The sequence below is a fragment of the Drosophila novamexicana genome, unplaced genomic scaffold (genome assembly GCF_003285875.2).
Source record: "Drosophila novamexicana strain 15010-1031.04,08,12 unplaced genomic scaffold, DnovRS2.1 tig00000485-arrow-pilon, whole genome shotgun sequence".
Taxonomy (NCBI): Eukaryota; Metazoa; Arthropoda; class Insecta; order Diptera; family Drosophilidae; genus Drosophila; species Drosophila novamexicana.
Window position 1 is genome coordinate 4,674,868 of NW_020824808.1, and position 17,718 is coordinate 4,692,585.

Below are 17,718 nucleotides of genomic sequence, written 5' to 3' on the forward strand. Positions count from 1 at the left end.
TAGTTTTAAATAAAATATTTGTTTTATTTAAAATACATTCAGTTTTTATTTGTTTTTAATTTGTTTGATTTTCTTATTAAAATATGGGTTTTCAAATTTCTTAGTTTCTTATTTGTGGCATCACAATATATTTGAAGCTTATAGAAAATTGAATTTATCGAGCTCGACTTAGAATGCTCTATGTGGTATCTATACAAAAAAAAATACCAATTCAAAAGATTTAAGACTTGCATTATTTTTTGTGCATTTCGAATAACATTTCAAGGTATTTTTAGTCAACAGACACATTAAAATTAAAATTCAAGTCCTAAGTAAATACATATATATAATATTATATATATTACTATATGTAAACAAGAATCATATTCCTAAATATGTAAAACTTGGACTGGTATATTGTATACTACAAAAACACAACAAATACGTGTCCAAAAATTAGATTATTATAAAAGGTTTATATATTCAAAATCCTACACAAGTCGGTATTAAAGCTAAACAAACGATTTATATTCCAAAAAAATTAATATTATACAAAATATTTTTATTTGGGTGAATTGTTTTATATTCAAAAAATAATAATATATATAAAAAATAGTATTATTTGGGTAAGTTGTTGTTTTTTTTTTGTGCACGGAAGAGAACTGAACGCCATATAATACAAGAAAAATCATAGTTTTAGGGCGCTCTGACAGCCTTATGCATATATATATAGGAAATATATGCTTGATATAAGTAGTTTTTCTTTTGCGACTCATAAGGAACATTTTCTTTATGCACATTCATTGGCCGTACGGATCCATAACGCGTTATCAAAAGGTACTTCAGTGGCGACTTATATCATTCTCTAGAGATAACCTCAATTATAATAATTAGTATCTGAATCTAACAGCGATCTGTAGACATTATAGACAGGGATCAAACTTGAACAGGCTTAAATAGAATTTCGTTCTTGGACAAACTTAACAGCACATATATAGATGGTTCTTTCTAGACTTTAAAGCTACGCTTTGCATTGTTTTCAACATAAAGCTAATGCTAATGCTAAGTAGAGGCCCCCATTCCCCTCACAGCACACCCTTGTTCACAGCAGCTCGTCGCGCTTAAAGAAACTCTCCCAGACCATCAATTTGCGCAGCTCGGGCACATCGATTATCTTCAGATCGTCGGATATATTAAGGCACTTCAGCTGATGCTTCTCAACTGCACTGGCCGACACAGGCTCCCACAGTTCCGCCTGCTCGGGATCATAATTGGGATTGCCATATGTGGCAAAATGTGTCCACAAGCCGACCAAGCGCTCGATGCATTTGTATTCCCGCGTATGATTCTTGAGCTTGCGCGCTAGCGAATTGTAAAACAGATACGACAAATCGTCGCCGTGGCAGGTGCCACGCACCTTCTTGCCACAGCTGAGTATGCGCAGATGATTAAAGTGCTTCGAGTCGAAATCGAAGCGGTACAAATAGGTGGGTGCGCTCGACGCGTGCTCCAATCGCGACAATACTGTGCGATAAATGGGGAACCAGAAGTACTCGTGTGAGACCATCTGGAAAGCAGAGAGAACAAGTTATAGATTAGTGAATGTGCTTTCTTCTCTTATTAAAATATTAACTTTTTTTATCTGCTTCTCAACACCTCTCTGCTAATTAATATAGTTTGTAAGTTTTGCTACTGGAAACAATATATATCGAGAATAACCGGATAATATCATTATATTATATATTTTGTGGTTTTTTTAAGTAAGTAATCTTCTGCTTAGCGGACCAAATAGGAATGATCAATCAATAGCTATCTTCTTAAAGCCGTTCTCATCAAAAGCAAAAAAAAAAACTCTACTGCGTTTAATAATAACTAAATCTTATCAATATTGTTACGGCTTATCATATAGCTCCGACTAGAGCGCTAAGTCAAAAAAACGTCTTTCTTTTTCAAGCTCTCATTATCAACTTCGACAAATTTTAGTTTCATTATCATTTCACAATAAAATGCACATCAAAAAGCCTTCGAAAAACAGTTAAGAAATGTGATTCTTCTATGCAAAACTCTGACTACACTTTCTTCTACCTTCACAATCGATCACAAACTAATTATTTGTTTAAGAATAAAAATTAGATAGCTTTCTGTGACCTCTGATAAGATGATTTTTGAGATCCGAATAAACTATCGCATACGTTCCAGACTATAATTAATCTGAACCACTTCAAAGATAACTGATATATTATCTATGTTATCTACTTCCCACACACCTGCAGATACTCGTGAAGCGTGTCCAGACTGGGCGTCTTATCGCCATAGTAGCACTGACGCAGCTGCTCGCCATAGTCCTTGCAAAGTTCGCTATCGCGATCCAGGTTTAGCTCAATAGGCACCACGTAGCGGCAGTCACCGAGCTCGTTGAGACACTTGGGATTCGACTTGGTTTCGGAGTAGAGCAACAGACCTTCGTTGGAGACACCGCCCAGGATGAGAGGTATACTGTTGCTCCAGGCAGTGCGCATCATTATGATGGGCTTGGTGGGCACCACGCAGTGGCTGGTTTCGTAGGGTTCGATGACGGGGCCAAAGGAGAAGCCAATACGCTCCTTTTTCTCCTCGTCGATGCAGAGCTCGCCATTAGCCTTGATTATATCAGAGCCTTTGGCATTCTTCAGGAATTCCCATACCTCACGCTCCGTAGCTTCGCCCGTGTAGCCGGCTTGCACAGCCAGCCGATAAGGCCAATTGCGCTGCGGCGTTACAGCCCAGGGCGAAAGGGTATTCCCCGACATGCAGATGGCCTTGTGAAAAAGGCCGCGCGTCTGCTCTGTTATCATCATGTAGTGCACTGAAGCGCTGCCCGCGCTATCACCAAAAATTGTAATATTATTCGAGTCGCCGCCAAATCTCGAGCAGTTGGCCTTCACCCAGCGTAGAGCCAAGACCTGATCCTTGAGACCCGCATTGCCGGGCACATCAAACTCGGGATCCTCTAGGCACAAGAAGCCTAACGCAACAGTGAAATTATTTATTAGGTTTTATATATTTCATATAATATTCAATTTATATACACACCCAGTGGACCCAGGCGATAATTAATGGATATTACGACCACATCCTCGCGCAGCAAATAGTCTGGACTGTAGCATTCACGTGAGGCCTCGCCAAACTGAAAGCCGCCGCCATAGATCCAGACCATGACAGGCATTGGTTTAGTGGGATATAACTGTGCGATAAAAGTAATTATAAATAAATTGTAAACATATGAGTTTTTCGTTTCTTTTTCACTTACATTCTTGGTATACACATTGAGATAGAGACAGTCCTCAGAACCATCTGTCATCTCGAATACAAAATGCTTCTGAAGCGGCTTTGGACCCTGTGATGTGCAGCTTTTGACCTCAGTCCATATTTCTGGTGGCTGTGGCGCCCTATAGCGCAGCTCCCCAACTGGTGGCTTGGCAAAGGGTATACGCTCGAAACTGAAATACGATTGACCATAGATGGACTTGCGTTTGACCCCCTTGATGGGGCCATAGGTGGTGCTGACGACAGTCTTTTCGCTGGTACGATAACGACGCTGTTGCACCTTGAAGTCGACCATTCTGCAAAGCGAGAATGAACGTCAAGAGAAGCTATTAGAGATTTGCAATTATCAGTTTATATTGGGATTAACCTGAGCACAGTTAAAGTTCTTATGAAACTGTCAACTTACAGAATATGGTTAAGATTGATTATTTGAAAACTCTTAGTTTACAGCGTATACCAAAAGGCTGACTACAATTTCCTATCGCATTGTAGTTCCAAGGACTGAAACTTTCGGTGAGACAAGTTATATTATTGAGCACTTTATTTACAAGGTACGATTATGCAGCACTTAAACACTTAAGTCTATAAGCGTTACATCAAGTTAAATCCAAGATTTAATTAAACTATCGATAAAGAGGCTATATTTTGTATATAGCCTCGCAGCCATAAAAATGAAACCCTGTATCATTCCGAAATTTATTCAAATTCCCATTTAATAAACAGGGTATATATCTTTTATCTAAGTGTGGGCTTTCCTGTTGTACTTTAGCCTTAAAAATTGAAAGCGTTTGCCATTAATCAGTCAAAATGAACGATGTGATTTCCGGCATCAATGCTTTTATTGATGGGCCGTCTTTCCCTTGTTCAGCTAATGCATATATGTATATGAATAGACACGGCCAGTGATAAAGCCAATTCCTTATCAGCACTTCGTCGCGAGCCAGGTGTTTGCCATTTATCAGCCGCAGCCCCAAGAATTGAGACGTGTTGCGCGACTCTTAAGAAGCGAAAAAAAAAATTGTGTTTCCGTCTGCTTGCTTATAAATCTTTTTTTATTTTGTTAAAACTAGTACGTCTTACTAAAACAAATTGTTGCTGCTTTTTATTTGACGATAAACAAAATATAGGTAGCACGATATTTATCCAAACTTTTTTGGTTTGATTCAGATAAAAAGTATGAAAAGCAATAAATTTCTGTCCCTTGAAATTAAAGTGCATACTTTGTAAGACCAACTAGTTATTACAACAAAATATGCACTAAAATTTAAATTAGTGGAAAGTTAAAAACCGGTTTCATTTGCAGAAAGTCTGAGAATGCAGTTATATTAAAATATTAGCGACAAAATTTGTAAGATATGTTCCATATTTTATTTTACTTGAAGTAGCCATAAAAAGGTTACATTGTAAAACAAAGTCTGGGAATGTAGTTGTGTTTAAATATTAACAATTCAAATTTTTCTCCCTTTTTTATTTGGCTTGAAGTAGCAATAAAAATGTTACACTTAACAAAAAGTCTAGGTATGTGGTTATATTAAAATATTATAAAAAATTGGTTTTTCAAATATTTTCACTATTATGTTTGGCAGAGTGTATAAATAAAAATGTATTTATAAAAAAAAAAAAGTCTGGAACCCTATAATATATATATGAATATTTTATAAATAAGATTTTTGCCCAAATAGTTTCCAATCTCTTTTAAGTGGCAACAATACATCTTTTGTTATTCTAAAAAAATAAAAGTTACATATTTTTTAAAAATATTTTATTTCTTATTTAAGAAAGTTCAACATTTCTTAATAGGAAACCCTTGAAATTATAATTAATAAATTACAAATTATGAGATCAAGCCACTATTGTTTTTTGTTTTTATTGTATACCATCATGTGTAAATATAATTAAGTAAAATAAAAATCATAGAGAAAGATTAAAATGGCATTGTAGACATTTGCCTCTTGAAGATATGATTTGATCCAAATATCTTGGAAACCATAACATATTGCCATACAGGAACCTACTTTTCGAGCGATAGTTCCTATATGATTGCAGCTATATTATACAGTTGTCTGATGTTGAAAAGAATTTGCATACATATGAGGAGCATAGTGAAACTAATAAATGCCGAGTTTGGCCACGATATTTTGGTAAATACAAAAGTTTCTTATACAGAAACCTACTTCGTGACTGATCGTACCGATATTGTGGTCCGATCCGACCAGTTTCGACACATTTACTGCCTGCAACAGCAAGGCGGAGCTTTGCATATTCAAGGCGATGGCTTTAAGACTAAGCGACTAGTTCGCATGAGAGCAGCCAGATGGACAGTCGGACATGGCTATATCAACAAGGATGTTGATGCTGATCTGGAATATATGTAACACATTTCATGACAAAAAAAACACACTCTGCAAGGTTATAAATTGAATTGAAAATAGTTGACAATATTTTCACCTCTTTAAATATGTATCTAAATATTTACACCAAATACTATAATATTTACGCTGTCGCAAGAATCAATCTGTTTATTATAGATTTCAAGGCTATCGCATAAATGCGCATAATACAATATATTTGAAAACACTTCCCTTTTACAAGGTGGCATTGTATTTATTTTCTCTCTATTCCTTCGGGCTGAAAGACAAGCTTCTGGCTTACAAGAAGTATCTAATGTGTTCATCTCACTTGTCTATTCTAAATAAAATATGTGTAGACATGGGATTTTACAGCTTTGACTGCATTTGGTCATCAAATGAAACGTGCTTTAATTTTAAAGCAAATCTTAAGCATTCAGCGCTATAAAGCAACAAAAACCTACGCATGTTTCTAGCTGTTGTTCCCTCGTGATTTGTTATTTTATTCAGTTTTTTTTTTTTTGCATTTCAGCAAACTCGGCAAAAATATGTCATATTTATGCTTATTAATAGCCCGACGAGCTGTTGTATATTTTGTTGGTGTGTTATTTTTTTCGGCTATCATATATGGCAATGCTTCTGAGTTTTTGACTATCGAAGCGTTGGCCCTGAACTTTGCCATAGAAATATTGGGTGAAAAGCCAGTCGAACGATTCAGCGAATGCCCAGCAGCGTCCCATAAAAAGAAAGGTCAATATCAAAAATGTTCAAGACGGGATGCGTGTCATAAAAAAGTACAAGAAAATTTCTAATGTTGACATTGCGTGTGGCAAAGTTATTTCGCTTGAGGCCCTACGGCAACGAGGGACACACCTAAATTGGGATATTTCGGAGACATAAATTTGTGCGTTTTACAAATTGTTATGAGCAGCTAATTAAATGCAGCCAATTTTACGCTCGATTCATCCAATTGTAATGTACCCAAAGGGGACATGATCTATGTGCAAAGCGTTTCATTCGTTTAAAATTTCGCCTCGGATTTACGTGTTCTAGAGCTTTGCGTTCGAAAATAAAATTTCCAAATAAATAAAAATAAACAAAATCTTGTTGCTCTTTCTCTGACGACAGCAAAAAAAAAATAAAAAATAACAGGCAATTAAAAGACAAATAAGCAAAAGGCATCGAATGGACCGTCAGACAAGTGGATGACCAGTTCATATACGAATTTGTGCTCGAATATTTGTTTGTAAGTGCAACATTTGTGATTTCTGCAATTCTGGCATTCCTGTGGCTCATATATACACTGAAAATCAGTTTATTTGTATCACATAATTGCTGACATTTGCCAAACAATTGAAGGTATTTCAGATTTGGCCAACTGAAAATAGTTTGCAGCCAAATATTATAAAGACCTTTACGAGATTGTCGCATAATGAGTGTCAAATATGATATATGTAAATTTTGGTGCGTATCTTAAGTGGAAAACTTTGGTCGTTTATGATATATATTAAATCGAATTTGTATTTTTCTTTTGATAAAAAACTGAAAATACAACTATAAATATAGTTTATTTATATTTACATATTTATTATAATAGCTTTATTACTTTATAACCTTCCGACCCCATAAAGTATATATATTCTAGATTAGCATCAAGAGCCGAGTTTATATAGCTACATCCGTCTGTCCGTCTGTTTCTATGCGAACTAATCTCTATGTTTTAGAGCTATCATCTTGAAACTTTGCATAAGACCGAAAAGTAGGTAATGGTATGGACACCTTTTTCGTATAAACATTGACAAAATTTGGGATTTATTAGTTTATAGCCGTAAAACTCATATATATACAAAACAGCATCGGGCCACTATATGGTATAGCTGCTATAGTAAAGATAAAGATATCGAAAAGTAGATTGTTATAGGGCAAAATATTCTGTTATCGAATTCACTACTCTAACATATCTGCATAAGGGTATAAAATCTTTGGCGTGCGAAAGATATCCTTAATTTTTCTATATTTTAAATTGACCCTGACACATAAATGAATAACATAAATAAAAACTAAATGAAATTTTCTATGTATTAAGCAAATAAATCTTTAGTTAAAATGTATTTATATTAGATATACTAATACTTAAAACTTATGTTTAGTTAATTTGTATATAAATATTGTAAGAATCATTTGGTATATTCTTTAAATATATGCATAAATATATACATATTTAAGTATTTTTGTATTCTATTTTTTTATTTTTCTTTTTTTTTCCACAACTAGATTTGAGCATTGCAACCATTTATTACATTTGACGCTCTCTTCCAAACAAATATGTTAAACAACTTTCGACAAGCGTGCAATAGGCACATTGTGATTTAAATCCAAAACATCAATTCATTGAAATTCCTTAATCGAACAATATTCAAAATCCTACAGAAATGCTTTTGGCACGTTTGGCGCATATCCTGCCAGCGCGTTCGACACGGCTGCTGTGCAAGGCACCCATCAACGGCGGCCAGGGACTTTGGAAGTCAACGCTGCAGGCGCCCAGATGCAGACCCGACCAAATGCAAGTTGCGGTGCCCAAGCAGCACAAAACGCTGCTGCTACCAAAACGTCCTAATATGAGACGTAACTTTTCCGAGGAGCCGGAAAATCGCAATCGATCCCACTTGGACCAGCGCACAAAGGCACCCACGCTCAAGGAACGCATGATGGGTCCGCCCAGCGAGAACGCCTACTCCATGGGAAAGGGCGCAGCGGCAGGTGCGGCACTCATGGGTCTCGTCGGGCTCTGCTATTACGGCCTAGGTCTGGCCAATCAGCCGAGCATCTACGATCACTCGGTCATGTGGCCGCAGTACGTAAGGGATCGCATACACGCCACCTACGCATACTTTGGCGCCTCCTGTGCCGTCACTGCAGCATCGGCAGCCACTGTCTTTCAATCGGAGCAGCTGTTACAGCTAATCATGCGCAGCGGCTGGCTGGCTACCCTGGTGACGATGGGTCTGGTCATGGGCACGGGCGCATTGACGCAAGCGCTGGAATATGAGCCGGGCCTGGGCATGAAGCAATTGGCCTGGGCATTGCATTGCGCCGTCATGGGAGCTGTTGTGGCGCCCATGTGCTTTCTGGGCGGTCCGATATTGGTGCGGGCTCTGCTCTATACGGGCGGCATTGTAGGCGCTCTCTCCACGGTGGCCGCATGTGCGCCCAGCGACAGATTCCTGCATATTGGTGGTCCCTTGGCCATTGGCCTGGGCGTCATATTTGCCTCATCGCTGGCATCCATGTGGCTGCCGCCGACAACAGCTCTCGGCGCCGGTCTGGCATCCATATCTTTATACGGCGGCCTGATTCTGTTTAGCGCTTTCTTGCTTCACGACACGCAGCGCATTGTTAAGGCAGCTGAGATGTATCCGGAACACGGATATGTCCGCTACGATCCAATCAACAATGCACTAGCTATTTATATGGACGCCCTGAATATATTCATACGCATTGCCATCATTTTATCCCAAGGAGATCAGCGCAAAAAGAAGTAATTAAGTAGGCAAAGCGAGGACAACGGAAGGCAGATATTCAAAATTGCTTTGGTATATTTTTTTTTATTTAGGTTGCAGTTTGTTTCAAAATTGTGCAATAATCGATTTAAAGTACACGGAAATTCGGAAATGTTTTAAGTGGGATTTACTACTTGTAGTTGGAAGGACTAGTAGCATTGAATTATTTAATATCAAGGTTTAGCTAATTACAACATATTTTAAAGAAGCAATTAAAATAGCAATATGAATTGTATTTGACTTAAAGTCTATGCACAACAATTTTAAAGTAGAACAAGCTTGAAAGCACAATTAAAGCCGCAAGCGTATAAAGCCCACCTAATTTACCTAAAAAGGCTCAAAGCTCCACGAGTACACGCAAAATTCAATCAAATCATAAAGCTCGACTTTGCTAACTGTGAAGAATTTTCTATAGTACTTGGACTTAACTGTCACTTTAAATTAATCTCACTGAACCATTAAAAAGTTCAAGTGCACATTAAGTTGCCGTGGCTCACGCTCACACTGAATAGTTGCTTTCATTGTTCATTTTGCTCCCATGCTTAAGTGAGTAATTTCAGCTTGTGTCATTGAACCACATTGAGCCTGAACAACACAGACAATAGCACCTTTGCTCGCTAGTTCTATCAGCAACTATAACAAATAAAATCATTGTAATCTCTCGCACTCTCTATCTCTGACTTTCTCACTGTCTGGCCCCTAGTGATAAGCGCCGTCATGCAACAGAATATGTCGTAATAATTGCATTAATTTTCTATAAACTGACGAGTCTGTCGGCAGTCTGGCCACATCCATTCATCAGCCCCCCGCGCACCATAATTATCAGGCATGTGCACGGACAAGCTAAACAGCAAAAGGCAAACTCGTCAAATGCCGAGTCCCATTAAAAACCATATTAGAATCATCACAACAAAAAATCAGACCGGAAAAATTTGTATAAAAAAGGAAAAAGGAAACCTACATCAGCGCAGTCACATCATTTCCGTAACAAAAAGAAACTTTCGACACTATTTGTTTAGTTTTTAGCTTGTGTCCATTCTGCTGGTTATAAGCGCATCTGTCAGCGGCAGGTCCTGTTGACCTTGACACGCAAGGCAGCCAAGGCGAAAGCTTACACGCGCGAGCTTTTTTTCGCCTGCCGCTGCTTATGAATGAATCGCAGGCGCACAACCCCTGCTGCTCATACGGAATGAAAGCTCGCAAGTGGCGCAAGGATAAAGCACAAGGTAAGCGTTACTTGCTGGCTTGCTTTTTTTCAACTCTGATGTCAGCCATGTCAAGGAATGTTTACCGCGTAGTGTGCTTAAATATTTAGTATATGACTAACGGCAATTTGAAATGTAGTTCTAAACGCATCACGGCACTTACTTAAACAATATTGAGGACAAAGGCTTAATTGAATTTCGATGTTCTTTTATTTTATACTGTTATACAATCCAATTAACCTGGAAAAGTAGCCGCAGCTCAAATAAAGCTAGCGAAATAATAGCTACAATTTAGGTTGCATAACTGCAATAAATTTTTGCTGCTAAGTGTAATTGATCTGCGCTTTGCAAATATTATTTTAAATATATATTTTATATATATGTATATATTATAAGCCCTAAGGCAAGCTAGTTGAAATAAAAACCAATTTTCAAATATTGAAACAATTATTTGATTTCTAAGATAACTGTTTTATTGTGTTTGCTTAATGTTTGGTGCTGACTCAATTATTAAAATATTAAAAAAATCAAAATAATTGCAATTAGATATTGTTTTGTTTTTCTTAATTAATAAAATATTTTAAAATGCAATTGAAATAAAAAGTTCTAAGTTTAAATTTAGGTTTTTATATTTCCTTTTTATTAGCTCACGTGTTAGCCATAGAAATATCTTCTTGAATATACGCATATATACACACATATATATATACAATTCAATAGAAAAGAGATTTTTATGTACATACATAATAAACCTATATCAAATGCTGCTGCTGCTGTGGCAACTATTTTTTGCTCGCCATAAAAAACTCACAGAAAAAGAGGCATACAAAACGCGACAAAATTAAATGAAATTGACGAGCTCACAGATACATATGTATAGACAGATACACATGTATGAAGGTGAGTGCGCTAGTGTATGCGGTTGAGTAGTGTGGGCGAGCTGAACAAGAGCGACAGCGACAAATGCAAGAAGAGTTGCTGCGGAACGCAACACGCGGCGTATGAGCAATGTCGAATAGCTCCCGAAAAGCGAAAAGACAACACATAAAATATTTGGCACCCAGGGCAAATATGAGGAAATTTGTGTTTATTTAACGTTAGAATGAAAAATAAAAAAACACAAAAAGATATTGAAACTATAAAATTAGCAAAGAGACGCGCACAGTAGAATGCTTTTGCATTGCATCAAATTTTGTTTGACGAAGGCCCATTATTGAGCAGTTTAATTGCTGAGCTGCCAAATGTTTAATTCAATTTGGTCAAATGCCACACGTGCGCCGAGAATCGTGTGAGAAATACAATAAATCTGAAGGTTAATAGGCGTCAGTGATGTAAAGGCAGATGTATAAGATAAATAAATATGTTTTGTTCAATTATGGGAACAATTGATCAAATTGAACAATGGCTACAAGCTTAAAATACATCAATAATTCGAGCAGAATAAATTGACAATTTGAAGTTTTACTGCTGAAATTTATTTATTAAATACTTTATGAATATAAATGACGAGTGGGTTGGCCGGTTACCCGGCTCAAATGTCATGGAATAAATCACAGCCAAACAATAGATATGTAAATTTTTCCGCGAAATAAAACATGGCTGGCCGGAGTTGCGACAAAATGTTGCACATGGCCACAAAGTAAAAATGTAAGAAATGGCATAATTAAAATATCAATTCATAAATTTTGCTAAAAATGTTTTCCACGAAAATACAGTTTATTAAAATTAAAACAAACAAATAAAAAGGTTATTAAAATAAAATTAATAAATTTCTCTATATATATTTCGCTATAAAAACTATGCAAATTGAAAATGGCAATTAAAGGACTTCTATTAATGAAACAGTTTATTGTAATATCATTGCAATCGACTATGTGAAATACCTTTCGTCAACAACAATACCAACTAACTAGAAAGAGCTGCAGCTGCCAAAACTCTTTGGGAATTCCAAGCAAATGAAGCTTTAATTAAGGCTTCATAAAAACTACAAAAGCGAGTTACAAATTGACGAGCTTTTTTAGTTCACTGTCTTGGTACAAAAATAGTTTGATGATTTCAAGCGAAAGAGGAAGCGCAAATTCAAGTTCTGCGAGCTTTTGTGAGTCCCCTCCAGAAATAAGCAATTATTAATTAGTCCCAAGCCTACTACAATTATGTGTACGCACCTTAAGCCATACAGTGTGTAGAACTTCTGGGAATTAAAAGGGTATTAGAGCTCCACAGTACAAAACAAGTTCTGTTTCGCTTTTAATAGAGCTTACGAGCTGTGGAGCTCTACAAGCCAGAACTTGCCCGTCTGCCCATTTCATGTAGGCAGCAATATTATCAAATTAGTTGCTTTTATGGTTTGGCAAGCAAACCTGATGCTCTACTGCTGATCTCATAGCACAATCTCTTTGTCCGTTCTCTCAAATATTTCGCTATGACACAAATGACTCAGCTTGGGTTTTTGTACAATAGACAGAATTTACATAAATAGGTTGCTGTTTCTATAGTTTTCTCATACCCTGTACTCAAGGAAAGGGGCTGATGGGGTATATTATATATTGGTGGGACATCTGAATAGGTGGTATGTACATCTATTGTTTACATAAACAGACTCAAAAGCAAACTATATTTAAATGATATATCAAATTATCGATAGCTTGATCACATGTAATCGATAACGAAATGATCGACTATTGATGTCCCATTTATAATAAGAGACAGTTTTACGATTTTTTCTTTAAGTGCAAAAGATTATAACAATCGAAAAATAAACAGATATTAAAGAATATCTTGCCTATGGGTTGAAACTATGGAAAAGAGCCAGTACAGCCATGGCTTAAATTGAAAATCGCATAGAAGGCACTTTGAAAGTACGTTCCAACAGGTCGCAGCGGAGTGCAAGGTATCTGCTTGTAAAGCACGCTCAATTAGATCACACTCATTTTGTGTTTTTAAAGCCGCGGGACGCTTTGAGAGCAGTTCTCTACCTAATTATTTGCGTAGTTAAAGTGCCGGCAGAGACAGACAGAGAAAAAAAGACCATCAAAATGACAATGAGCCCCTCTAATGACACTGTGCGCTTGGCGCTGTCATTCGCCGTGTTTATGTTTACTCGTTATGCAGACAAATTACAGAGTGCTCGGGAACCAATGGAATGGGGAGACCCGTGCGTAGAGCATGGCGCACAATATGGACAGAAGTTAACATGAGTTGTCAGAAAATTGTAGGTCCTGGCGTCAACATATTGCCGTTAAGGCTTGACACACAGTGTAACTCATTTGCACAGGATGGCGACGTGTGCTTGGTCCTTAGTCGCCAAAGGACTTGGGGGCAAACAACACACAAATTGCTGCAATTTACTTTAAAAATTCATTTAATTAACAAATGCCCGCGCAGACAAAAGCGCTTTTGTTTGCTATATAAATATTTTATCACCGGGATTTGCTCGAGTTATATTTGCCTCGCTTATCTGAGCAAATATATGTCTATATACACTATAAATGTCGCTACCTACAAGTTGATAGATATATACACATATATATAAATGCTTTCATTAAGCTGATTTCTCTTGACATTTTATTAAAACATAACTTTAGATGCATATATTATATATCTTGTTTGCTTATTAGTTTGTAGGTAGCTGTTTAATGCCCTGTAATATGTAGATGGGGTTTACGAGGTTTGCAATAATATTGAGCATCGCATGAAAAAGTTTGTTTATAATATTTATCTCGGCAAACTCTGATTCTATGAGAGCTACGGACTACGAATTTGATATGTAAGCCTTGAATAATAAGAAGATATAACATCATACCCAGTTTTTAAGAAGTAGCGTAAATCCTTCAAATTCCATATATAACAAAATTCTTATTTAGACTTCGTTATCTATCAGCAGCAACGTAATATATAGATTTTCTTTAATTTTTTTGTGGTTAACTTTTTATTATCTTAAACTACATACTGTGCATAGGGTAACTATTAAACAAGCAACATAGTCATGTACACTCCTACACTCTGAAACTATATATTATATTTTATTCATATGTAAAATATTATTGTTTCTTATAGATGACACAATTCGCTGATGTCATTCAACTGACTTTAAAAGGCAACCATAATTAAACAGTTTAGGTACATTAAAGTTTATAAATTACGTCAAGTACCAGAGATTAATTAAATGCCAAAACAAATTAGCTAAGACTATGGATTTAATGATCTGAACAAACTGAATCAGTTCTACTTTAATCAGCTGCTGAGCAATATGCAATTGAAATAAATCGTTGGAAACTGTACATGATTTTCCGCAGGGCTCATTTTGCTATTATTTATTATTATTAATATATTAAACAACTTATATACATGTACACTTAGGACTTATAGGGCTTTATTGTCGCGCTTACTTGAGTCCAATTTTGATTTGATCAAATGCAGCCATGGAAGACATTTTGTTGTGTATTTTTTGTTGTAGTTGTTGCGACGTCGTCAAATGTAATTTTTATTAAAAATTTGCTTTTCTTGCTTTTCAAATATATATATATTTTTTGTTTTTATATTAAATCAATAAATACTTTTTTTATTATATTTATGTTTTAATTTCACCATCAAAATGATTGTTATCAAATAGATTTGTTTTATTTGTTTAGTTTGTTTGTTTTTGTTAGGTCCTTTGCCAGCTGTTGACTTGACCTTGTGCCTGATTGCCAAAAAAAACGAGATAGGCTGCTGCAGCAACAGCTATTACACTGATAAGCAGCTTTCGGCTGGCACGTCCTGCGCAGCTATAAAAACACGCGCACAAGCACACGCAGGATATTGTCACTGCGAAAAAAGCACACACACGCACACGCCGAATCTTTTGCTTATCACATAACTTTTGCTTTTAAGCGAAATAAAAACCACACGAATACTGTTGTTGTTATTTTTGGTGTTGTTGTCGTTGTTGTTGCCGTGCCGCGTGAATTTAAATAAATTCTATAATAGTTTATATTATATTATTGTTGTTTTTGTTGCTGTGCTATTGTGGCTATTGTTGTTCTAGTTGATATTGTATTAGCTAGCTGTTGCTTCTATTTAGCCTCTTTAGTTACACTTTGTACTACGTCCGTTTGGCTTGAAGGCAGCTCATCAACTGTTTTGCAAGCACGCGACGGTAAAGCCCCACGCTAAAGTTCTAAGCACAAGGCACATGCGAAAGCTCTCCGTCGAGCATAAAGAGCGCGCGAAACAAGCTGCTGCTGACTTGCTTGCTGTTGTTGTTGCTGTGCGTGCTTATGCTTCTTCTTGATTTTCTCAGTGGCTGTTCTTGTTGTTATGCATTGACGCTTTGGTGCTTTACTGCGAAGTAAAAGTCATGCTGTAATCCATATAGGGGCAAAGAGACACAGCGAACGAGAGAGAGAGAGAGAGAGAGTGAGAGAAATAGTGCTCTAAAAGTGAACTACATGCATGGTATAATCAGTGCAATCAACGTTCGGGACTTCCCCATTGAGTATAAAGCATTTAGAGATGCATTTTCTCTCAAGAGCTCTTATATCCTCTGGTAATCCTATCACAACAGATGGTGCATAGGCTTACAGCTCCATATGGCAGAGCTAATAAACTATTGAATCATTTATGATTCACTATTACGATATCGTTAAGCCTCAATCAACGCGCCTTATTGTACTTGCCTTATCAGTATTGATAAATGTTAATGAGTATTTTTTTTTTGTATATGCAGACGTCAAGTGCTCCGAAACATGATTTCGCAAACTGTGATTTCGCTTCTTTGCTAACACGCATTGTAATTTTCTGAAAAAATCATAAAAAAGTACATTTGTACATGTATAAATCATATTGATAAGGCGAAGTTTGCTCAAGTGGGCGTCAGTTATTCCGGGCGTGAATGAATCATGTATTTTACAGGGAATACCAGTCGCGGGTATTTGAAATGCTTTAGGGCAAAGTTCATATTTATAAGGCATAGTTATATCAACTTATACGGCCTACCTTGCCATGACATGCCTGAAATTCAACTTTATATCTTATCTAAGGCTTTTCTGTTGAACACAAATCATATTTATTTTGCCGTTACAAAGATATTCAAGATATGTTGTCTAACCTCAAAAGTAACTTATTTTTTGGTAAAAATGAAGTTATGAATATTATGACTATGCTTTTTATGCTTGCTGTGGAGCTGCACGCGCCGCAAGCTTTTTGCGCAAAGTAAACAAATAGACTGTACATACACTCACGAATAAGGATATAACAGCTGACTGAGAGACTAGGCCATGAGCTCCTGTTGCTGTTGTTGCCACACGCCAACTTTTACCTCGCTTAAAGCTTCCGCTATAGCTTTCGCTGTGTTGCGCTTTTGAACGTATTAATTTTCAAAATGGGGTCAGCCAATTGCTCGGACCAAGCAATAATAGGTAGTTATGGCCAGTTGCCGTTAGTAAACGTTACTTAGTGGGCTGCACGCAACTGAGGAACACGCTTAATCGCAAAATCTCTCCATATATTGTATTCGCACGCAATGCGCGCGCTCTGCCTCAAATCAAAGTTGATTTAACTTATTAAAAGTAATTTTATTTCGTCCGCCCCTTCTGCGACCCCCACATGCCGCTCACATTGTTCTTATACACTTATACGATAACTGTCTGACCTTGGGCAATGCTCGCCGCAAAAATAAAAACCGCCGGCTGCTTTCAACATAAGCTCTCGTGACTTATGCTGTCATATGTTTTGCAGCTGTCGCTCTCGGAGCTTTCGCAAGAGCGGAGCAAAACTTGATCAAGCGCTGTCACATTTATTGGTGCGCTCTCACGCTCTCCCGCTCACTTGCCTGCTCTCTTTACGATCTCGTGCTCAGCACTTTTGGCACGTTTGTTTATTTTGTATTATTATTGCGTTTAATTCATTTAAATCAATTGAAAATTTGCTTCTATTTCTGGCTTTAGTTTGCACATTGTTAAGTTCTAAATTATTTTGATTAATTAAATTAAGCTCTTCATTTGCTTCGCTGTGCTTGTTATAAATTGTGCTTGGGTTTTATTTTGTCTTTTTTTTTACCTGATCTATGCCATCTGCTTATGCATCACAGATCCGAATTCCCATTTCTTTGAATTTCTTTGTCCCGACCAAATGCTTTTATGGTTTTGTGTACAGAATTGAATGAAAACTTTTTGTTCAATTATATGAACTTTGCACTTTGGCCGTCAAAAAAACGATTTTTTTTCAAATACTCTTTACTAGAATGGAAATAATATTTTCAGTTGATTTGATTCAGTTGAAATTCGAATTCAAAATAAATTAAAGGCAAAATCTTATTCATTTATGCATAGAAATGATTGA

The 17,718-nt window shown here is 36.7% G+C and overlaps 2 protein-coding genes across 2 annotated transcripts; one reads left to right on the forward strand and one right to left on the reverse strand.

Moving 5' to 3' along the window:
* Window positions 1-563: 563 nt before the first annotated feature.
* On the reverse strand, window positions 564-14,888 carry LOC115761326 (esterase B1). The gene is made up of 5 exons (XM_030703059.1): window positions 14,787-14,888; window positions 3,269-3,581; window positions 3,052-3,202; window positions 2,247-2,983; window positions 564-1,546 (listed from the first exon to the last, which is right to left on the reverse strand). The coding sequence occupies exons 1-5, from the start codon at window positions 14,828-14,830 to the stop codon at window positions 1,082-1,084; spliced, it is 1,710 nt and encodes a 569-aa protein (XP_030558919.1). The 5' UTR covers window positions 14,831-14,888; the 3' UTR covers window positions 564-1,081.
* On the forward strand, window positions 7,987-9,412 carry LOC115761327 (growth hormone-inducible transmembrane protein). Its single transcript, XM_030703060.1, has one exon. The coding sequence runs from the start codon at window positions 8,066-8,068 to the stop codon at window positions 9,173-9,175; it is 1,110 nt and encodes a 369-aa protein (XP_030558920.1). The 5' UTR covers window positions 7,987-8,065; the 3' UTR covers window positions 9,176-9,412.
* Window positions 14,889-17,718: the final 2,830 nt, after the last annotated feature.

Bases quoted from the DNA above. Each gene is read 5' to 3' on its own strand.
- LOC115761327 (XM_030703060.1), top strand. From the start codon at position 8,066: ATGCTTTTGGCACGTTTGGCGCATATCCTGCCAGCGCGTTCGACACGG.
- LOC115761326 (XM_030703059.1), bottom strand. From the start codon at position 14,830: ATGTCTTCCATGGCTGCATTTGATCAAATCAAAATTGGACTCAA. The intron at 3,582-14,786 runs GTAAGCGCGACA...CTCGCTTTGCAG, and splicing joins CAAATCAAAATTGGACTCAA to AATGGTCGACTTCAAGGTGC. The intron at 2,984-3,051 runs GTGTGTATATAA...CTGTTGCGTTAG, and splicing joins TTATCGCCTGGGTCCACTGG to GCTTCTTGTGCCTAGAGGAT.